At 44.1% G+C, this 23,295-nt stretch overlaps 1 protein-coding gene across 4 annotated transcripts in view; it reads left to right on the forward strand.

Moving 5' to 3' along the window:
- galntl6 (polypeptide N-acetylgalactosaminyltransferase like 6) overlaps positions 1–23,295 on the forward strand; it is a 1,033,047-nt gene that overhangs the window by 844,714 nt on the left and 165,038 nt on the right. For all 4 annotated transcript variants that reach the window (XM_067982486.1, XM_067982485.1, XM_067982488.1 and 1 more), the window contains one exon: positions 20,577–20,762. In XM_067982486.1, coding sequence (XP_067838587.1) covers positions 20,577–20,762 — 186 coding nt within the window. The remainder of the gene's footprint in view (positions 1–20,576; positions 20,763–23,295) is intronic.

The following is a 23,295-nucleotide window of genomic DNA, read 5'->3' on the forward strand; positions in this document are numbered from 1 at the left end:
CCGGATTTTCTATGTTTGACTGCACATGTGCGCTCACCGGAACTTACTCTTCCATTTGCCCATTAATAACAGTGAGCGCTGTTAGGCTCATCGTTATTTCTTAAACAATTGCTGGGCCGTTAACTCAAACAGGAAGGTCACAGTAGGACAATGGAGACCAGGCTCAAACTCCAAAAAGGCAAATTTAGGACTGGTATCGTAACATTTACCTTCATAGAAAATATACGGAATGGACTTTTAGGTAAGGAATGGAAGTAAAAATCTTTCAATCATTTAAGAAACAATTGGATGCTGCAATAGGCCGACTGTAGAGTAAATCTGGATGGATGAACTAGGGTGGCCCAAATGATCTTCCTCGTCTGTGTCCATCTTTTGAATTGTGATTCATTATGAAGCAAAATAATTGACATTTTCCGCAGTTGCTTCGTGGTCTAATATGCAGAACAAACCCATTAGCATTACATTCTATAATTGCATTATTCTGAATGGACACTTGGGAAAAATTTGCCATTGCAACATTTTGTGCGGAAAAAGTAATTTATACGGATTCACTGGCCAAACCACCTGTTACATGAATATATTAATAAGAGCAGATAATCAGATCAAAGATTGTGGCCCTGAAATTCCATAGGGGCTCTACCAGTCTCCCATTGACTAATTGGATAGCTCTTTCAAAGAGCCAGCACAGGCAAAATGGGCCGAATGGCCTCCTTCTGTGCTGTATCGTTCTACGATTCTTTGATTCTATGATTTATTTATCCAATTCCCTTTGAAAGTTATTATTGAATCTGTTTCCACCGCCCTTTCAGGCAGTGCATTCCAGATCATTTCAACGCCCTGCATAAAAAAAATGCCCTCATGTCGCCTCTGGTTCTTTTGCCTTAAATCCGTGTCCTCTGGTTACCGACCCTTCTGCCGCTGGAAACAGTTTCTCCTTATTTACTCTATCAAAACCCTTCATGATTTTGAACACCTCTATCAAATCTCCTCTTAACCTTCTCTGCTGTAAGGAGAACAACCCCAGCTTCTCCACGTAAGTGAAGTCTTTCATCCCTGCTATCATTCTAATAAATCTCTTCTGCACCCTCTCTAAGGCCTTGACACCCTTCCTAAAGTGTGGTGCCCAGAATTGGCCACACTTTCTAGCTGGGGCCTAACCAGTGTTTCATAAAGGTTTAACATAACTTCCTTGCTTTTGTACTCTGTGCCTCTATTTATAAATTGTAAACAATTTTACAACACCAAGTTATAGTCCAGCAATTTTATTTTAAATTCACAAGCTTTCGGAGACTTCCTCCTTCCTCAGGTAAATGTTTATAAAGCCAAGGATCGCGTCTGCCTTTTTAACAGCTTCTCAACTTGACCTGCCACCTTCAAAGACTTGTACATCCCCAGATCTCTCTGCACCCTCTTGAAAATCGTATCACTTAGTTTATATTGCCTCTCCTCATTCAGCCTACTAAAATAAATCACTTCACACTTCTCGGCGTTAAATCTCATCTGCCATGTGTCTGCCCATTTCACCAGTCTGTCTATGTCCTCCTGGCATCTGTTACTATCCTCCTCACTGTTAACAACATTTCTGAGTTTCGTGTCATCTGCATACTTTGAAATTCTGCCCTTTATACCTAAGTCTAGGTCATTAATATATACTTGAAGGGGAAAAGTTTGCAGGGCTCTGGGGAAAGGGCAGACGAGCGGGACTAATTGGACAGCTCTTTCAAAGAGCCGGCACAGGCACGATGAGCTGAATGGCCTCCTGCTGTGCTATCATTCTGTGATTCTATGCATTCTGTGTTTTTGTATCTGACACTAGCTCATTCTGATCACTCTCAGAAATGAGAGCCTAACCTGCAGGAAGTAGTTAGTACGAGGCCGTGCTGCTCAAGCTTGTTTTGAGTTTCTCTCAGCAACACACGGGGATTGTTCCAAACTGAGCTTTCCCTGAGTCTTTCGCCCGACCTCTGCTTGGTTTTCACATTTCCCAATATGCATTCCCTGGGAGTGCTGGATCACTCATTTAAATGCCACCCATTAAGGAAATGACCACTTGTTGTCTTAAAGGCCCAAATAAAAGTATGAAATGGTTTCCTGAGGAGTGAAAGATTTGACTTTTTTTCTGTTCTCATTACAGTAAGGGTGCTCCCAGTACTGTGGGATTAGGATCGCCAACTCTGGTTGAATGTTTTCCGGGAGGTTTCATCACATGACCTCTGACCTCCAACTGCCCCGCCCCCTATACGCCCATCATTGGTCGCCCAACATGTCCATCATCATGGCACGCCGCCTTCTCATGCCAATTGGATTGAGAAAAGACTCTTCATTGGATGATTCTTGACTGTCAGCCGCAACAGCCTTTTTTCCCATCTCCAATATTTTTATAACTAATAAACAGAAGTGTTCAAAGAAAATGATAAAAAAACACGAAAGCACAGAATTTTTTGTTTAACGCCCTTATGATTTTTCTCCAGGTTTGTTTGCAGCAGTGCCCTGGAGATTAATCTTCACTTCCTGGAGACTCTAAGGACAATCCTGGAGGGTTGGCAACCCTATATGGGATAAATCACTTTGTCTGGTTTTTCCACTGGGATTGAGAGATATCTGAAAGCTCAGCTTGTTATTTTTCTCAGCGAGGCTTGGGCAAGGAAGCTGCTGTTCATTGAGAAGAGTTTTCTAACTGTACCAGTGGAGCATTTCTGCTTCCCACAGCAAAATCCATGTCAGCTCTCTGAGTAAGAGAACCAAGTTAGTGCAAATTCAAGAAAGAACTTGCATTTCTACTCACACCCTCAAGCACTTTGCAGCCAAAGAATTGCTTTTCAAGCTGTCACTATTGTTTGTGTAGGCAAATGAGGCAGTCAATTTGTGCATAGCGAGGTCTCACAAACAGCAAATGAGATAAATGACCAGATCATCTGTTTTAGGTTTAGGTTGAGGGGATAAATGTTGGCCTGGCTAACTCCTCTGTTCTTATTCAAGTCGTGCCATGGGATCTTTCACATCCACTTGAGCAGACAGATGAAGCCTCGGTTGAACATTTCATCCAAAGCATGGCATCTCAACAACAACAACTTGCACTAATATAGCGCCTTTAACGTAATAAAACGTCCCAAGGCGCTTCACAGGAGAGTTATCAAACAAAATTTGACACCGAGCCTCATAAGTAGATGTTAGGACAGGCGAAGAGGTAGGTTTTAAGGTCCGTCTTAAGGGAGGAGGGAGAGGTAGAGAGACGGAGAGGCTTAAGGTGGGAATTCAAGAGCTGACAATGCAGTATTCCCTTAGTACTGCAGAGAAGTGTAAGTCTAGAATATGCGGTTGAATTTCTGTGGGCAGAAGATCCCTAGGCAGCTCGCCGGAAAAGCGGAAATGAATGTCTGGCTGCCGATAGAGATACAAAAAAATGGAAAAGGTAAATTTAGAATACGTCATTAAATGAAACAGTGGTTTTAGGACAAGGGGGGACACAGGTCCAAGCTATTAAAATGTAACTTTAGGTCTGATATCGGGAGGTTTGGAATGTATTTCCAGGCAGACTGGTAAATAATTTAAGAAATAATTAGAAGTAGCAATAGGAGGTGGTGGGGGAGGGGTAGGAGTCTAGGTTTATTCTGGATGGATGAATTTAGTGGGGCGGAATTGCCTTCTTCATCTGTAAGTATCTTATGATCTTGTGATGTCGTCCTGTTGCTAATATGTCTTGCTCCTTTCAAGAGAAAAGCGATTAAAATTTCTGATAGGCGTTTGCTAAATGTTGTCAGGTACCATATGGCAACAACATCGCTCATTGTAGTAAAAACAGAAAATGCTGGAAATACACAGCAGATCTGTCAGCGTTTGAAACGAGTGAAGACAGGTCAATATTTCAAGCGTAGACTCTTCATCAGAACTGGAAACCGGGAGAGAAGTGAGCCGTTTTGCAAGATTGCACAAAACAAAGTGGGCGGGGAAAACTACAGGGAAAGGTCAAGAAACACACCCCCAGAAAATTCTGGAAAGCACTCGGCAGGTCAGGCAGCGTCTGTGGAGAGAGAAACAGAGTTTATGGCTTCGATACCATCCCCCGCACGACGGACACAACAGGTTTGGGGGTGGGTGGGGGGGGTTCAGCCCTAAAAAACGGGGCCAGTCAGGAAACTGATGGGATCGGGTGCAATGTTGGTTTTATATTCTGCCCAATTTTGCTCTCCATTGAAGTCAACGTCAGTAATATTAGGCGGGGTGTAAAACCAGTGTTCCACCCGATCACGTGGGTCTCCCGCCTGACAAGTTAGGTTAAAATTACCCCCAACATTTCAGGTCGATGACCTTTCATCAGACCTGGAAGATGTTAAAGATTAACAATTTTTAACTAAGTTCAGAGCAGGGGGAGAAAAGGGTGGGGGGAGGAAAGAACATAGGGCAGAATTCTTTAATAGGGTGGAGGGCAGGAGTGATTAAATGACAAAAAGGAATGATGGTGCAAGGCAAAATGGGGTTGGTAACGGGACAAGTAAAGAAACAAAAGATGGGTCCAGAAGAGTTGTAAATGGTTACAACAGAACAGCAGAGGGGGAGGGAAACGTAAAAAAGTCAAGAGTTGGATATGTTGACTCCATGTCTGGATCAGAAGATTGTGGGTGTGAGCATACGGCTCTAACAGACACCCACCTTAAATCCATCAGGAATCTTTCGGAACGGCCGTAACCTTAGGACACAGTGAATCTGGGTGCCGATCTTAAGTGGGGTACAAAGTTTCTGTCTGGTCCTGCGGGGGGTGGTGGTGGACAGGGACTCCGTTAGTCGAGAGTTCCCATACCCCGGTCTCAGTCAGGACCTGACGTAAATTTGGCACAGGTACGCCTGGTCTCACCGGATTTACCTGCCTGATTCTAGCGAGACTGGGGTCCACTTGGGGGTCCAAGTTGGGGTTGGGCTGGAACCCTCAAAGATGAGAAAGACAAAAAAGTGTTGGGGGGCCCCCATTGTTCTCTTGAGGGGGTGAGGGAAGGGTGGGTATGGGGGGGGGGGGGGGGGAAACCAGCTTTCCCTCCCCCAGGCCAGGCAGCTACTGTCGGCCAAAGGCCTGCACGTGCAAGGCCTCGACCACAACCCCATAAACCGCGGCTGGATCAGTGGCAGAGTTCTGTGTTGGGCACGATCCCGACAGAATGGCTGGATTTTCCAGGCTATAATCTAGGCTGACATTTCAGTGCATTACTGAGCAAGTGCCGCATTTTTCAGAGGTGCCGTCCTTCGAATAAGGGCCCTGCACAGAGAACGTATCTGCCTGTTCAGGTGGATGTTAAAGAAAGAAAGAACTTGCATTTATATATAAACTAGAGGTCATAAATATAAAATAGTCGCTCATAAATTCAATCGAGAATTCGGGAGAAACTTCTTTACCCAAAGAGTGGTTGGAACGTGGAACGCGCTACCACAAGGAGTAGTTGAGGCAAATAGCATGGATACGTTTAAGGGGAAGCTAGATAATCACATGAGGGAGAAAGGAATAGAAGGGGATCTTGATAGGGCTGGATGAAGTAGGGAGGGAGGAGGCTCAAGTGGAGCATAAGAACATAAGAAATAGGAGCAGGAGTATGCCGGCACAGACCAGTTGAGCCGAATGGCTTATTTTTGTGCTATAGTTTTGATGTAACTTGATGTATATAGCACTTTTCATGACCTCAGGGCACTTTACAGCCAATGAAGTACTTTTGAAGTGTAGTCACTATTGAAATGTAGAAAACATGGCAGCCAATTTGCACACAGCAAGGTCCCACAAGCAGCAATGTGATGATGGCCAGATAATCTGTTTTAGTGATGTTGGATTGAGTGTTATGTACTGGCCAGGACACTAGGGAGAGCTCCCCTGCTCTTCTTCAAATTGTGCAATGGGATCTTTTACCTGAGAGGGCAGATGGGGCCTCAGTTTAATATCTCATCTGAAAGATGGCACCTACCAACAATGCAGCACTCCCTTAGTAATGCACTGGAGTGTCAGCCTAGATTTGGTGCTCAAGTCTCTGGAGTGGGATTTGAACCCACAGCCTTCTGACTCAGAGGCCAGAGTGCTACCACTGAACCACGGCTAACGCATCGATCCCATTGTGAAGAATAGGGGCGGAGAGGTATAGGGAGGGGATTCCAGGGAATTCCAGAGCTTAGGGCCTAGACAGGCGAAGGCACGGCCGCCAATGGTGGGGCGATGAAAATCGGAGATGTACAAGAGGCCAGAATTGGAGGAGAGTAGAGGGTTATAGGGTTGTAGGACTGGAGACGGTTACAGAGATAGGGAGGGATTTGAACACAAGGATGAGTATTTTAAAATCGCGGCGTTGCCGGAGCGGGAGCCAATGTAAGTCAGTGAGCACAGGTGCGAGTTAGGATATAGGAAACAGAGTTTAAGATTAAGCGTCGCGTGGGCAGAGCGCAGAAAGGAACATCTGGTCAGGAAGATCACACACCCCTTACAGAAACCACTGGATTTTCCTCCCAATAATTTCAACGGAAGGGAAATCCAGCAGCTTCTGTTTCTGGCGTGCGATCCTTCTTGCCAGATGTTCCTTCATGCGCTCTGCCTTGACGATGTCTAACGTCCAGGCAGTAAAGACAGAAATCAACCCAACACAGAGGGGGCATAAGTCAAAATGTAACCAGCTGGAAAATCCTTCGAAAGGTGAACAATTTCATTCACTGGGAACGCACAGCAGATCAGGCAGAATCTGTGGAGAGAGAAACAGAGTTAATGTTTCAGGTCGACGACCTTTCGTCAGAACTGGAAGAGGTTAGAGATGAACTGCTTTTATGCAAGTTTCTCTCTCCGCAGATGCTGCCTGACCTGCTGAATGTAGCCAGCATTTTCTGTTTTTATTTCAGATTTCCAGCTTTAACTTCATTTACTGCCAGATGTTCACTTTGGAACCAAACTGCATCCATTTTTATTGGCCTTTTATTTTTAAACATGTAGCCACAGTTTCAAAAGAAATCGCAGCAAGTAAAATAACAAAATAGGTGAAACTATTTGTTTTACTTTTTCTACCATCAAAAACTATTGAACATTGAATGATCTAAGAGAGTGACAGAACAAATGTTCTTTCAAACGTCTTTTGCACATCCTTAATCTCCCTTTCTTGTTCTCTGTCATCTTATGTGCTTATGACGTATACCATGGAGGATTGGCACAATTTGGTTTAAAAACATTCTTTTTTAAGTGTTTTAAAATCCAGCCGACTGCATCAAGCTGAAAATATCTGTGTGATCTGAGATAGCTCATTTTTTTTGTGTATGGTGGGAGTGACTAATATTTAACTAAATTTAGCAATTTTAGCATGCAAGCAATAATATAAGTTGTAGATATTGCCATTGTGCATCATCCATCCGTCTCCACTCCTGCCTCAGCTCACCTGCTGCTGAAACCCTCATCCATGCCTTTGTTACTTCCAGACTGGACTGTTCCAAAGCTCTCCTTACCGGCCTCCCATCTGCCAACCTCCATATACTTGAGCTCATCCAAAACTCTGGTGCCCGTATCCTAATTCGCACCAAGTACCGTTCACCCATCACCCCTGTGCTCGTTGACCTACATTGGCTCTCAGTCCGGAAACGCCTCAATTTTAAAATTCTCATCCTTGTTTTCAAATCCCTCCATGGCCTCGCCCTTCCCTATCTCTGTAAGCTCCTCCAGCCCTAAAACCCTCCAAGATCTCTGCGGTCCTCCAATTCTTGCCTCGTGCACATCCCCGATTTTAATCGCTCCACCATTGGGGGCCGTGCCTTCAGCTGCCTAGGCCCTAAGCTCTTGAATTCCCTCCCTAAACCTCTCCGCCTCTCTACCTCTCTCTCCTCCTTTAAGACGCTGCTTAAAACCTACCTCTTTGAATAAGCTTTTGGTCACCTGTCCTAATACCTTCTTTTGTGCTGACGACACAAGACTAGGTGGGATCGTGAGTTGTGAGGAGGTTGCAAAGAGACTTCAAGGCGATTTAGATAAGTTGAGTGAGTGGGCAAATACATGGCAGATGCAGTTTAATGTGGATCAATGTGAAGTTATCCACTTCGGAAGGAAAAACAGAAAGACAGAGTATTATTTAAATGGTGATAGATTGGGGAATGTTGATGTACAAAGGGACCTGGATGTCCTTGTACACCAGACACTGAAAGCGAACATGCAGGTGCAGCAAACAGTTAGGAAGGCAAATGGTATGTTGGCCTTCATTGCAAGAGGATTTGAGTACAAAAGCAAGGATGTCTTACTGCAGTTATACAGGGCCTTGGTGAGACCACACCTGGAGTATTGTGTGCAGTTTTGGTCTCCTTACCTAAGAAAGGATATACTTGCCATAGAGGGAGTGCAGCAAAGGTTCACCAGACTGATCCCTGGGATGGCAGGACTGTCACATGAGGAGAGATTGGGTCGACTCGGCCTGTATTCACTCGAGTTCAGAAGAATGAGAGGGGACCTCATTGAAACATATAAAATTCTGACAGGGCTAGACAGACTGGATGCAGGGAGGATGTTTCCCTGACTGGGGGGGTCCAGAACAAGGGGTCACAGTCTCAGGATACGGGATCGGACATTTAGGACTAAGACGAGAAGAAATTTCTTCACTCAGAGGGTGATGAACCTGTGAAATTCTCTACCACGGAAGACTGTGGAGGCCAAGTCACTGAATATATTTAAGAAGGAGCTAGATAGATTTCTAAACACAAAAGGCATCAAGGGGTATGGGGAGAGAGCAGGAATATGGTATTGAAATAGAGGATCAGCCATGATCATATTGAATGGCGGAGCAGGCTCGAAGGGCCGAATGGCCTACTCCTGCTCCTATTTTCCATGTTTTCTATGTTTTGTGGCTCGATGTCAAATTTTGTTTGATAACGCTCCTGTGAAGCATCTTGACATGTTTTACTACGTTAAAGGCGCTATATAAATGCAAGTAGCTGTTGTAGTTGTTGTGCGATGGTGTAAAATGAGTCATAGTGAATCGACAGCCCGTTTTACGTCTCTTAGATTGAAGTCAATGGAAATAAAAATTGGGAGAAATGTAAAACGGGCTGCTGTGTGTGCGTATGTGCGTGTGCATGTGCATGTGTCTGTGCGTGTGTATGCATGTGTGAGTGTGCACGTGTGTGTGCGTATGTATGTGTGCATGTGTGTGTGTGTGCATGATTGAGTGCGGTGTGTGTGCATGTGTGTGTGCATGTGTGTGTGCGCATGCGTGTATGTGCGTGTGTGTGTGTGTGCGTTTGTGTGCGTGCGTGTGTGCATATGTGTGTGTGCGTGTGCGCATGCAGATGTAAAGAAAAAACCTCAGGACACTATTCGAGAAAGAGCAGGGGAGTTCCTTCCTCATTCCTCCCTCGAGCAACTCAATTCATTTGCTGTTTGTGGGACCTCGCTGGGCGCAAGTTGGCTGTCACGTTTGCCTACAGAACAAAGTGACAGCACTTCCAAAGTCATTCGTTGATACTTTGGATCATCCTAAAGACATGATGAGTTTCTACCTAAATGTAAGGTTTTTGTTAATGTAACATAAGGGGGGAGGGGGTTGAAATTCGACTTTGTTATGGCACAAAACTGGCGCTGGCTGACCGTCAGCACATTATACACCCTGCTCGATCTTCCTTTCTCATAGACATCAATGGCAGGGTGTTTAAGGGAGGCCGATCTGATACCACCAGTTTTACGCCCCTGCCAAAGTTGAATTTACATAGAATTACATAGAATTTACAGCACAGAAACAGGCCATTCGGCCCAACAGGTCCATGCCAGTGTTTATGCTCCACATGAGCCTCTTCCCACCCTTCTTCATCTAACCCTATCAGCATATCCTTCTATTCCTTTTTCCCTCATGTGGCTTCCCCTTAAATGGATCTATGCTATTCCCCTTAACTACTCCTTGTCATAGCGAGTTCCACATTCTAACCACTCTTTGGGTAAAGAAGTTTCTCCTGAATTCCCTATTGGATTTATTGATGACTATCTCATATTTATGACCCCGAGTTCTGGTCTCCACGAGAAGTGGAAACATCTTTTCTACGTCTACCCGATCAAGCCCCTTTATAATTTTTAAAACCTCTATCAGGTCACCCCCGAGGACTTTTAGGAATGGGAACAAAGCCACTAGCCAGTCAAACCCTTCTCTTTTTGGCCCTTGCTTCCATTGGAGATACCACTTGTTTGGTTTATAAACGAGCATCCAGATATTTTTTACCATGCCTTCAGTCACCATACCTAACTCTTTGCTTAACTCTTGCTTGGTGTCTATCCTTTCTTCCCGACATGTCCTTTTTGTGAAATATCTTGGGATGCTTTGCATTTGTTACCGAAATCTGACCTTTAACATGGACTCACTGGTTTATGTGCCCCTCAAGGTGCGGAGTATTCGTTATTGAGCGTCCTAAAGTTTTAGTTGTCTATCCCCATCAACAAAGTAAATGTCACAACTCAGGCCATGGTCCCACCCGTTCCCCCTACCTCACCTCCCACCTTTCCTCTGTCCAAATAAAAGAGAACAGAACTGAAAATGCTGGAACTGTGAAATGAAATCAGAAAATGCTGGAAACACACAGCAGGCTGGTCAGAATGGATAAAAAGAAAAGATAACTTAGCAATTCGTGTTTTGATAAAAGATTTACATGCAAAACATTAACCTGTCTTTTCTCCATATATACTGTCTATGTCCAGAAATTTCTTGTCCAGTTTTCAAAATGATGATAATCCTAGCTCCCATAATAGTTATGTTGGCATTTCAGAATTGCATTGTTCCTCATTATTTGCTGTGCCTCCTGTTGTTTCATCTGTACTGTTGGTATGCGACATCCTTTATCCAAGTCATTAATATAAAAAAATTGTAAGGTTCCTCACATTGACCCTTCAGTGTGTCTGCCATTCATATCCGCTTCCCAAACTGGCAGGTTCCTATTTGTGGCTACCCTTTGCTTCCTGTTTTCAAACCAATTACCTGGTCTGTGCGATACTTCACATCTTTAATATCACGACTTAGCCATTAATCACTAGTGTGGAATTTTTCAAAGGATTTCAGACTGTGTTAAAGATTTAGAACAAGTGTCTTAACAAGCGTAATCCACAGTCCATGAGGAAAGCTAACTCATTAATTATATAGGAGAACTTTTCATTAGACTAAACATATACATTCACAGGCTCTTGAAGCCACCGAGGTTTCTCCATTAATTATAATGAGACTGGAGAAGCAGTGACAATATCCATCAAAAGTGAAGACGACTCCTTATTATCCCTCGCGCTGCTCAAGCAAATCATTGAATGTGTAATGAAATGTTTTTCTATTTTCTTTCCCTCAGTGTTCTTCCCTCTCCCCCTCATCCTCTCCAGAAGACTGGGGTACATTTTCATGCGCACTCTCCAATACCTCATCTAAGTGATCCTCAGTAGGTCAGCAGGATATATCTGGAGAGGCTAAGTGTACCTCACCAACAGGACAGAAGTGGGGCCCACCTGAGAGTCCCAGCTGAGAACTCAGCCCAAACCCCCAGAGGCAGTAGTAGAGGCGGGTACAATTTTGTCTTTTAAAAAGCATTTGGACAGTTACATGGGTAAGATGGGTATAGAGGGATATGGGCCAAGTGCAGGCAATTGGGACTAGCTTAGTGGTATAAACTGGGCGACATGGACATGTTGGGCCGAAGGGCCTGTTTCAATGTTGTAACTTCTATGATTCTATGATTCTATAAGATCTGCATTGTTTTTAATTAACTTTTAATTCAGCCCTCTTCATACAGGGTACCATAACAACAACAACAACTTGCATTTATATAGTGCCTTTAACATAGTAAAAACATCCCAAGGTGGCTTCACAGGAGACATCATTAAACAAAATTTGACTCAGAGCCGCATAAGGAGATATTAGGACAGGTAACCAAACGCTTGGTCAAAGAGGTAGGTTTTAAGGAATGACTTAAAAGAGGAGAGAGAGGTAGAGAGGCAAAGAGGTTGAGGGAGAGAATTCCAAAGCTTAGGGCTGAGGCAGCTGAAGGTATGGCCTCCAATAGTGGAGCGATGAAAATCGGGGATTGCAAGAGGTCAGAATTGGAGGAGCGCTGAGATCTTGGAGGGTTTTAGGGCTGGAAGAGGTTACAGAGATAGGGAGGGGTGAGGCGATGGAGGGATTCAAACACAAGGATGAGAATTTTAAAATCGAGGTGTGTCTGGACCGGGAGCCAATGTAGTCAGCGACTACAGCAGTAAAGGGTGAACGGGACTTGGTGCGACTTACGATATGGGCAACAGAGTTTTGGATGAACTCAAGTTTGCAGAAGGTGGAAGGTGGAAGGCCGACCAGGAGAGCATTGGAACAGTGAAGTCTGCGGGTAACAAAGGCGAAGATGAGGGTTTCAGCAGCAGATGAGCTGAGGCAGGGAAACGGTGTTTCTAACGGGAGAAACCCAGCAGCTCCACTCCCCTGCACCGTCGGGAACCCTGCACTGGACACACCACTGTTTCCAGTATGGCAGATGCCATAAATGTGGCTCTAGTAGCACCAGCGCCTGTCATTGGCAAATAGAGGAACCTCCCTCAACACAAAACGTCCGCCGAGGTTAACGGTGGAAGTTCTCGGCGGGCGTGTTCCTCCCATAATTGCTGGCTTGCAGATTCTCCATCATGGAATCATAGAATCTTACAGCACAGAAGAAGCCCACCGTGCCCGTGTCGGCTCTTTAAAGAGCTATCCAATTAACCCCACTCCCACTGCTCTTTCCCCATAGCCCTGCAATGTTTCCCCCTTCAAGTATATATCCAGTTCCCTTTTGAAAGTTACTGTCGAATTTGCTTCCACCGCCCTTTCAGGCAGTGCATTCCAGATCATAACAACTCACTGAGTAAGAAGAATTCTCCTCATCTCCCCCATCCCCCATCCCGCCTTCCCCCCCAACCTCCCTCCGCCCCCACTCCGGATTCTTTGCCTCGGCTTAGATTCTCAGTGAAGGAGATATACACAACTCTGTTGAGGGCTGTACTGCCATTGATCTCACAATGTTTGTTCGCTTTCAGTTCAAGGGTCAAGTGGCCTGTGATGCAGTACTGAAGCATGATGGGGCACACACAATTTTTAAAAAGTGCATTTGTCTTAGTAAGAGCTCAGGTTGCAAGTGCAAGTTTCGCTGAATGACTTATTTGAGTCGTTTATTAAGACTAAATGAAAGTAATTATGGGCCACCAATAGCAAAAGTAAACATTGGTCCCTTAGAGGCTGAGACTGGAGAAATTGTAAAGTGGAATCAGGAAATGGCAGAAGTGTTAAACAAATATTTTGTATCTGTCTTCACAGTGGAAGACACAAAAAACATACCAGAAATAGTGGGGAACCGAGGGTCTAATAAGAGTGATTAATATCAGTAGAGAAAAAGTACTTGAGAAACTAACGGGACTAAAAGCTGATAAATCCCCTAGACCTGATGGCCCACATCTGAGGGTTCTAAAAGAGGTGGCTGCAGAGATAGTCGTTGCATTAGTTGTGATCTTCCAAAATTCCCTAGATTCTAGAACGGTCCCAGCGGATTGGAAGGTAGCAAATGTGACTCTGCTATTCAAGAAAGGAGGGAGAGAGAAAACAGGGAACTATAGGCCAGTTAGCCTGACATCAGTCGTCAGGAAAATGCTGGAATCCATTATTAAGGAAATGGTAACAGGGCACTTAGAAAATCATAATATGATTAGGCAGAGTCAACATGGTTTTATGAAAGGGAAATTATGTTTGACAAATCTATTAGAGTTTTTTGAGGATGTAACTAGCAGGGTAGATAAAGGGGAACTAGTGGATATAGTCTATTTGGATTTTCAAAAGGCAATCAGTAAGGTGCCACATAAAAGGTTATTACATATGGTAAGGGCTCATGGGGTTGGGGGTAACATATTAACATGGATAGAGGATTGGTTAATGGACAGAAAGCTGAGAGTAGGGATAAACAGGTGATTTTCAGGTTGGCAGGCTGTAACTAGTGGAGTATTGCAAGGATCGGTGCTTGGGCCTCAGTTATTTACAATCTATATTAATGACTTAGATGAAGGGACCAAGTGTAATGTATCCAAGTTTGCTGATGAGATAAAGCTAGGTGGGAAAGTAAGCTGTGAGGAGGACACAAAGAGTCTGCAAAGGGATATAGACAGATTAAGTGAGTGGGCAAGAAGGTGGCAGATGAGTATAATGTGGGGAAATGTGAGGTTATTCACTTTGGTAGGAAGAATAGAAAAACAGAATCTTTTTTAAATGGTGAGAAACTATTAAATGTTGGTGTTCGGAGAGACTTGGGCGTCCTCATACAAGAAACACAAAAAGTTAGCATGCAGGTACAGCAGGCAATTAGGAAAGCAAATGGCATGTTGGCCTTTATCGCAAGGGGGTTGGAGTGCAAGAGTACGGAAGTCTTACTACAATTGTACAGGGCTTTGGTGAGACCTCACCTGGAGTACTGCAAACAGTTTTGATCTCCTTACCTAAGGAAAGATATATTTGCCTTAGAGGCGGTGCAACGAAGGTTCACTAGATTGATTCCTGGGATGAGAGGATTGTCCTATGAGGAGAGGTTGAGTAGAATGGACCTATACTCTCTGGAGTTTAGAAGAATGAGAGGTGATCTCATTGAAACATATAAGATTCCGACGGGACTTGACAGGGTAGATGCTGAGACATTGTTTCCCCTGGCTGGAGAGTCTTGAACTAGGGGGCATAGTCGCAGGATAAGGAGTTGGTCATTCAAGACTGAGAAAAGGAGGAATTTCTTCACTCAGAGGGTTGTGAATCTTTGGAATTCTCTACCCCAGAGGGCTGTGGGTGCTGAGTCATTGAATATATTCAAGGCTGATATAGATAGATTTTTGGATTCTAAGGGAATCAAGGGATCGGGCAGGAAAGTAGAGTTGAGGTCAAAGATCAGCCATGATCTGATTGAATGGTGGAGCAGGCTTGAGGGGCCATGTGGCCTACACCTGTTCCTACGTCTTATGTTCTTATGATCTTACATTGTGATGTCTGGAAGAGCAATTGAGTTGAAAACTTTTGGTCTCACCAAAGCCCTGGACAATTGTAGTAAGACTTCCTTACTCTTGCACTCCAACCCCCTTGCAATAAAGACCAACATGCCTTTTGCTCAGCACCAGAGAAAGCTTTGATGCTGCCCTTTTTATCATATCTTCTCGTTCTGTTGACAAGAATATAAAACTCCTGTTTCTCAATTACTATTTATTTGTCACTCTGCAGTCTGGTTCCCATTCTGACAGATGACTGAGTGTTGTGTTGGCATGTATCGTGCATGTGATTTATTACCTTATTTAATCAACTGCGAGAAATAAACAATGATAGATTTTGTTTTTAAATTAACAATTAGGCACATTTTTGCAGCATACCTGACAGGGGTGCTGACTTTCACATCTGACTACCCTTGTGTTCATTAATTGCAGTGGAGTTTGAATACCCGGCTTTATTTAAAATGCAGCAGCAGTAACAAACAAACAACAGAGCAGTCTGGAGAAGGAATATTAACACGTGTAGCAAAGCCATTGCTTTCCCCACAATTTATCACGTGGCTTTGACTGTATTCCATTAGCTGAAGATGACAAATGGTGTTGGGTTAAAGGAACACATCCTGCAACGAAACATTAAAGTTGTTCTTCATCAATGATTCACATAGAATCATGCACCACAGATGGAGGCCATTCGGCCCATCATGCCTGTGCCGGTTCTTTGAAAGAACTATCCAATTAGTCCCACTCCCCCTGCTCTTTCCCCAAAGCCCTGTAAATTTTTCCTTTTCAAGTATATACCCAATTGCCTTTTGTTGTTATGACCTGGAATGCACTGCCTGAAAGGGCAGATTCAATAATAAATCCAATAAGGAATTCAGGAGAAACTTCTTTACTCAGAGAGTGGTTAGAATGTGCTACCACAGGTAGTAGTTCAGGGAAATAGTAAAGATGTATTTAAGGGGAAGCTAGATAAGTACATGAGGGAGAAAGGAATAGAAGTATATGTTGAAAGGGCGAGATGAAGTCAGGTAATTTGGTGGTTATGGTACGAGATTAGTAACTCAAGCCCCAATTTTAACCTATCCCGCCCGGCAGGAACTGGGTGAGCTCAGGTCGGAAGCCCAATTTACATCACACCCAATTTTAACCTAACTCGGCGGGTTTGGGTCGAATGCCCAGTTTAGCACCGGCCCAATTTAAAGCTCCATTGACGTCAATGTAGAGTGAAATTGAGCAAGGTCTAAGAGTGCATCCGACCCAAACCTGCCCAATTCCCACTGGGCGGGTTAGGTTAAAATCGGATGGGCTGTAAACCGGGCTTCTGACCCGAGCTCATCAGTTTCTCACCGGGCGGGTTAGGTTAAAATCAGGGTTTGTCAGAGTTTGCAAGTTCATAAACCCATCTGGATGATTTGTGGGCCATCACCAGAAAAACGACCATGAAAGCTGTTAGATTGTCTTAAAAACCCCACTGGTTCATTAATGTCCTTCAGAGTGGGGGGAGGAAACCTGCCACTCCCTATCTGATCTGGCTTGCATATCAACTCCTAGCACACAATGTGTGGTTGACTCTTAAGGCCCTCTGAAGTGGTCCACTTGCTATACCACCACCACCACCTTCTTAACTAGACATGGGCACTAAATGCACCATTGCCAGTGTGGCCCGCATCCCGAGCATAAATCTAAAGAAAGGAGGGTAGGGGCAGAAAAATTGAGACGGGATCTCCTCATTAGGCTGTTGAAGTGCACTTTTAACTGCTGACATAAGCTGGCATTGCCAGGAGTCTGGCAGCAGGAGTCCTGCCATGCAATCCATGACAACAGGCACGTGGCCAGGCAGGACTGGCAAGGGTGATAAAGAAAATGTGGGAAAATGACGAAAAGAACTTCCACATAAAGAAGTTATTTTTCTACTGCAACGTATCGCAGCGATCTGTCTGCCAGTGTACTAGTGTTCTCTGGTACGTCCCATTAATCACCCATTAATGACCATATAAAACTAAGTCGTGTTTAATAGCCTCCTCATAAAACGCAAAAGTAAATTGGAGTGGTTTTACTGCAATGGGACCCATGGTTATGGCTAAAGGGCTTTAGCAATGTGGTATCTGACAGCCACTTAATAACGTTTGCTTTGTTTATTAAGAGCTACTTGTAATGCCCAGATGGAAGTTTAAAAATATCAAGATTATCAAGAGTAGAGATTGCGTTGCATGGAATTACATAGAATTTACAGCAACAGAAACAGGCCATTCGGCCCAACTGGTCTATGCCGGGGTTTATGCTCCACACGAGCCTCCTCCAATCCCTCGTCATCCAATCCTATCAGCATAACCTTCTATTCCTTTCTCCCTCGTTTCATGCCATTTCATGATGTAGGCTGTAAACTGTTCAATTCCAACAGAGCTGGTGAAACTGCCTTAATAACAGGAAATGCTAGAAACACACGGCGGGTCAGGCAGCATCTGTTTCGGACGACAGTCCGCACCCAGAACTTTTCCTTGGCCTCCCCAGATGTTGCCTGACCCGCTGAGTGTTTCCAGCGTTTCCTGTTTCTTGTTTCAGATTTCCAGGGGTTTGTGGTATTTTGCTTTCTCCAAGGCGAAACTGGCTTTAATCACCTAATGGTGTGAAGGACCTAACAGTCAATTGGAGCAACAGGTTTACTGCTCACCATTGAAGCTGGGCCCAATCTGACGAGCGTGACCCTCTTCATATGTTTAAACCATGAACGGGAATGGCACGTGGAGCCACAAAAAAAGATGCCCACACCCCTCACCCCTCCGACCATGCATTACTGCTCAGCCCTCGCCGCCCCTGCATTCCAACCTCGCCGATTGATCAGTCCTCACCACCCTGCCTTTTGGAACTCTCTTCCAAAATCACCTCGGCTGGCAACCTTCAGCCCTTTCTTCAAAAACCTAGTGCTTTGAACGCGTTTTTAGTTGCCCACTCCTCCACCTTTCCCATCTCCTTCTCTGCATCCCCCTCCCACCCTGCCACCAGTACAGTACTACAAGACATTTTTCCACAGGCAGGATACTATACAAATGCAACTTGTTAACATTGGATTGAAACTTGCTTCTGGTCGATTTAATGAATATTAACAAAGCCTTTGAGAAAGAAGTGTAAAGAGTTGTTTGTTAGTGAAGTGAAATCATGTGAGACTCTGAGCGAAGGTGTTTGACAGGTAACTGAAAACACTAATGAACTACGACAATGTACCTTCCAATGAGCCACAGTGAAGGGGGCATAAGCTTAAAATTAGAGCTAGGCCATTCAGGAGTGAATTCATGAAGCACTTCTTCACACAAAGTGATGTAGAATTCTGGAACTCGCTGCCCCAATAGGCTGTGGATGCTGGGAGTCAATTGAAACTTTCAAGACTGAGATCGATAGATTTTTGTTCGGTAAGGGTTTCAAGGGATATGGAGCAAAGGTAGGTGAGTGGAGTTGAGTTATAGATCAGCCATGATCTAATTGAATGGCGGAACAGGCTTGGGTGGCTAAATGGTCTACTCCTGTCCTTATGTTAGTTGTGAACTCAGTTAGTTTTGAAATCTGAAGCACTATTATATTGACGGATTGCAGTTGATGGCAGCAGTACTGTGCTTAATGGTACCTTCTAATATAAAGCCGGTGAATTTACGCCTTAGACGGCATCTGTGCTCCAACTTTCCATGGATCCCAAGAGCAGAGATTGGATGAATGGAAAGCAATGCCTCCGTCTTCAAAAGCAAAATACTGCGGATGCTGGAAATCTGAAATAAAAACAGAAAATGGTGGAAATACTTAGCAAGTCAGGCAGCATCTGTGGAGAGAGAAACAGAGAGAGGAGCTGTAAATGGCAACAGCAGAATCATTACCAGCACCTGCTGTCTGAAAAAATGGGAGCAGTGGTTATGATCTGAAGTTATTGAAATCAGTGTTGAGTCCGGAAGGTTGTGAAGTGCCTAATCGAAAGATGAGGTGCTGTTCCTCGAGCTCTTTCTTCGTTGGATCTCTCCCCCTCCCCCCTCCTATGGATGACTGGTCAGGAAAAAGGAGAGTGCAGTGCTTGAAGTATGATTCTCAGCAGCAGTGTAAAAGTGATTATAATTAGATGTGACTTGTTGACACACTGGGTTAATTGTGTTGATTGTATTAACAAATTGCTTATTTCAATATGGTTTGTGTTCATCACTTGTTTTACTTACTGGGGTATTGCCCAGTCAGTAGAACCTCGGTAGGAGTTACATGGATGGCTGCATCAATGAGTTCACAGTGTGGGACAGGAGTGCAGAGGTAGCAACGTGACACCACCACAACAGATTGTATGGTCATTATCTCCTCGCTGTTTGTGAGACCTTACTGTGCACAAATTGGCTGCCACGTGTCCTAAATTACAACAGTGACTGCACTTCAAAAGTGCTTCATTGGTTGTAAAGTGCTTTGGGACACCCTGAGATTGTGAAAGGCACTATATAAATACAAGTCTTTCTTTAAAACACAGTTCCATAATCCAGGCCCAGTATATTGAATGCAGATATATGGAGCTGCCCAGTTCTTAGTGATCTAATGCTGAGAATGTTTTAATGTTTTGTTTTTAGTTCACCACGTGTGTGTGTGTGTGTATATGTGTGAGTGTGTGTGTGTGAGTATGTGTATGTTTATGTGTGTGTGTGTTTGTGTGTGTGAGCGTGTGTTTGTGTATATGTTTATATGTGAGTGTGTGTGTGAGTGTGTGTTTGTGTATATGTTTATATGTGTGTGAGTGTGTGTGTGTGTGAGTATGTGTATGTGTTTATATGTGTGTGAGTGTGTGTGTGTGAGTGTGTGTTTGTGTATGTGTTTATATGTGTGTGTGTGTGTGTGAGTGTGTGTTTGTGTATGTGTTTATATATGTGTGTGTGTGTGAGTGTGTGTTTGTGTATGTGTTTATATGTGTGAGTGTGTGTGTGTGAGTGTGTGTTTGTGTATGTGTTTATATGTGTGTGAGTGTGTGTGTGTGAGTATGTGTATGTTTATGTGTGTGTGTGTTTGTGTGTGTGAGCGCGTGTTTGTGTATATGTTTATATGTGTGAGTGTGTGTGTGAGTGTGTGTTTGTGTATATGTTTATATGTGTGTGTGTGTGCATGTGTGTGTGAGTGTATGTGTGAGTGTATGTGTTTACCTGTGTGTGTGCATGCGTGTGTGTGAGTTTATGTGTGTGTGTATGAATGTGTGTGTGTATGAGTGTGTGTGTGTATGAGTGTGTGTGTGACTGCACATGTGTGAACATCGGGTGAGGACAGTCAAATGGCTTTTGACACTCATTGTCCAGGCTGATGTGTGAACAATGGCCATTTGATTGAGGTACTGCAGGGTGTCCAGTCTTCATGGAACTGTGTACAAATAGGAGTCAATGGCTTCCAGAGAGGGGGATGGAAGGGTAGGTGAGGGGAGAAAATAGGCACAAAAATTCACTACTGTGGGGGCTCAAGTATTCACCCATCTCTTTTTAATATGAAAAGAGCTCCTACCATTCTGATCAATTGATGGAAATCTGCACACCCAAATGTTAAAAAAAAATCCTCTCCAAAAGGGTTCAAGTGTTTACTTCTTTTTTATTCCCAGAGCATTTGAAAGAACGTTTAGAGGAATACATGGCTAGATTTCCGAAAGTGAGGATCATGCGCACCAGGAAAAGAGAAGGCCTTATCCGAACTAGGTTGCTAGGGGCTTCGGTGGCCAAAGGTGAAGTTTTGACCTTCCTGGACTCTCACTGCGAAGCCAACGTAAACTGGTTACCACCGTTACTTGGTAAGTGTCTGTCTGGATTCGCTCTGTAACAATAACCGGCTTACTTTTTTTTTTGGTTTATTTTACCAAAGCATGTCCTAGAGGGCTGTAGTCAAATGTGGTCCTATGAGCCTTTGGGAGGAGAGGGATAAGAAGAGCAGAACAGAATAGAAAACTGGGATTGTTCTCCTTAGAGCAGAGAAGGTTAAGGGGAGATTTAATAGAGGTGTTCAAAATTATGAAGGGTTTTGATGGAGTAAATAAGGAGACACTGTTTCCACTGGCAAGAGGTTACAGATTTAAGGTAATTGGCAAAAGAACCAGGGGAGAGATGAGGAGAATTTTTTTTCCGAAGAATGTTGTTATGATCTGGAAAGCATTGCCTGAAAGGGTGGTGGAAGTAGATTCAATAGTAACTTTCAAAAGGGAATTGGATAAATACTTGAAGGGGAAAAATTTGCAGGGGAAAGAGCAGAGGAGTGGGACTAATTGGATAGCTCTATCAAAGAGCCGGTACAGGCATAATGGGCCGAATGGCCTCCTTCTGTGCTGAATGATTCTATGATTCTATGAACAGAGAAAATTAAAAAAGGAACCTTAAAAGTAATGTCCACCAGCAGCAATCCAGATTTATACATCATGCAACTATGGAGTGAGAGGGAACTGAACAATTCTAAACACATCTCTGTAAGTGAAATTTTAAGCACTTTCCAATGGTGCATTAAACCCAATGACCCTAGGTCTCTGTAACAGCATAGGAGAGACACTCTGCTATCCTCCAAAAAAACCCAAAGACAACTATCTTATGTATTACAATCAGCACCTGCATCGCATTCTCCATTTTAGAGAAAGGTAAATATTTGGTTCTCACTATACCCCGTCATATCAGTGGGTATCGCCTCAATAGTGCAGCAACGCACGGTCCCTGTCGCAAGTATTTAAGTATTTCAGTCAAGTGGATTATAAACCTGAAGAAATTGCGTCCGAAAGTAATTCTTTATCCAGAGAGTGATTAGAATGTGGAACTCACTACCACATGGAGTGGTTGAGGCGAATATAGGAACATAGGAACAGGAGTAGGCCATTCAGCCCCTCGTGCCTGCTCCGCCATTTGATAAGATCATGGCTGATCTGTGATCTAACTCCATATACCTGCCTTTGGCCCATATCCCTTAATACCTTTGGTTGCCAAAAAGCTATCTATCTCAGATTTAAATTTAGCAATTGAGCTAGTATCAATTGCCGTTTGCGGAAGAGAGTTCCAAACTTCTACCACCCTTTGTGTGTAGAAATGTTTTCTAATCTCGCTCCTGAAAGGTCTGGCTCTAATTTTTAGACTGTGCCCCCTACTCCTAAAATCCCCAACCAGCGGAAATAGTTTCTCTACAAATAGACTAGATGCATTTAAGGCGAAACTAGATAAACACATGAGGGAGAAAGGAGTAGAAGATATGCTGATAGGGTGAGATGAAGTAAGATGGGAGAAGGCTCGTTTGGAGCATAAACACCGGCATAGACCTTTTGGGCCGAATGGCCTGTTTCTGTGCTGTAAGTTCTATGTAATAGGATTGTTATTAGCTGTCACACTCCCCAGTCATGCCAACAGGCCCGGTCCTACTATTAGATGCAGCTCCAGATCTCCCACAGCTCAGCCCCCATTCCAGCTTTAGAGCCTCTATGGGCCAAGACCACAGACAGAATTATAGCTTCCCTCCCTGCATAGACTCCCAGTATTTATTCAAGTATTAAGTTGTGCATCAGTATATATACTGAACTTTGATTTTATATTTTTACATTCACTTTTCTTAACAGTCCAAAATCAGGCCTCTGGGCCCATCCCCACAACTTCCATTCACACCTCCTGCTCATCCCCTGATCTACCTTCTTTCAGAGCCTCTATGTATTTCTCTGTTTTTTTCATCGGCGTGCGCACTGAGCCTTTATATTTGAACATTTTAAAACAATTGCCCCTTTTCCGACTCCCTTGGCCTCTAACCCCACTTGACCTGCCCCTTCCCTCCAGCCTACCCTACCTTTTCCCTCCTCCTGCCCCGTTTTACCTTCCCCCTGTAGCCTCTTCTACCTCCTCCCTGCCCCAGTTCCAATTAGCCTCTGCCCTACAACCTCACTTAACCTAAGGACTACTCTTAGTTATGACGCCCATGTTCAACGCCACAGGAGATCGACCAGTAGAAAATAAACTTACAGAATCCCAATGGAGCATGAGCATCCAATGGCTGTTAGTGGCATTTTGTGAGACATTTTTTGACATCCCAACAGCATCAGTGTACACACTTATAATGGGTGAGCTGGCCTAATGTTTCTGGCACTAGCAACCTGAGTGGTCATGAGTTCAAATCCCACCATGACAAGTTGTTAATTGAATTCGAAAATCTGGTAACTTGTGGGCTGGTGCCAGAAAATGGCCATGAAAGCTATTGGATTGTTGCATGCTCTTCAGGGAAGGGCATTTCCTTTGACTCCTGTCGCGATTCTGGCGGCAGCGAAGAAAGCAAGTTAAAAATGTCCCCAGAGACTCCGCTCCGCTCCAGGG

This window comes from Heptranchias perlo, chromosome 4, assembly GCF_035084215.1.
Source record: "Heptranchias perlo isolate sHepPer1 chromosome 4, sHepPer1.hap1, whole genome shotgun sequence".
Lineage (NCBI taxonomy): Eukaryota > Metazoa > Chordata > Chondrichthyes > Hexanchiformes > Hexanchidae > Heptranchias > Heptranchias perlo.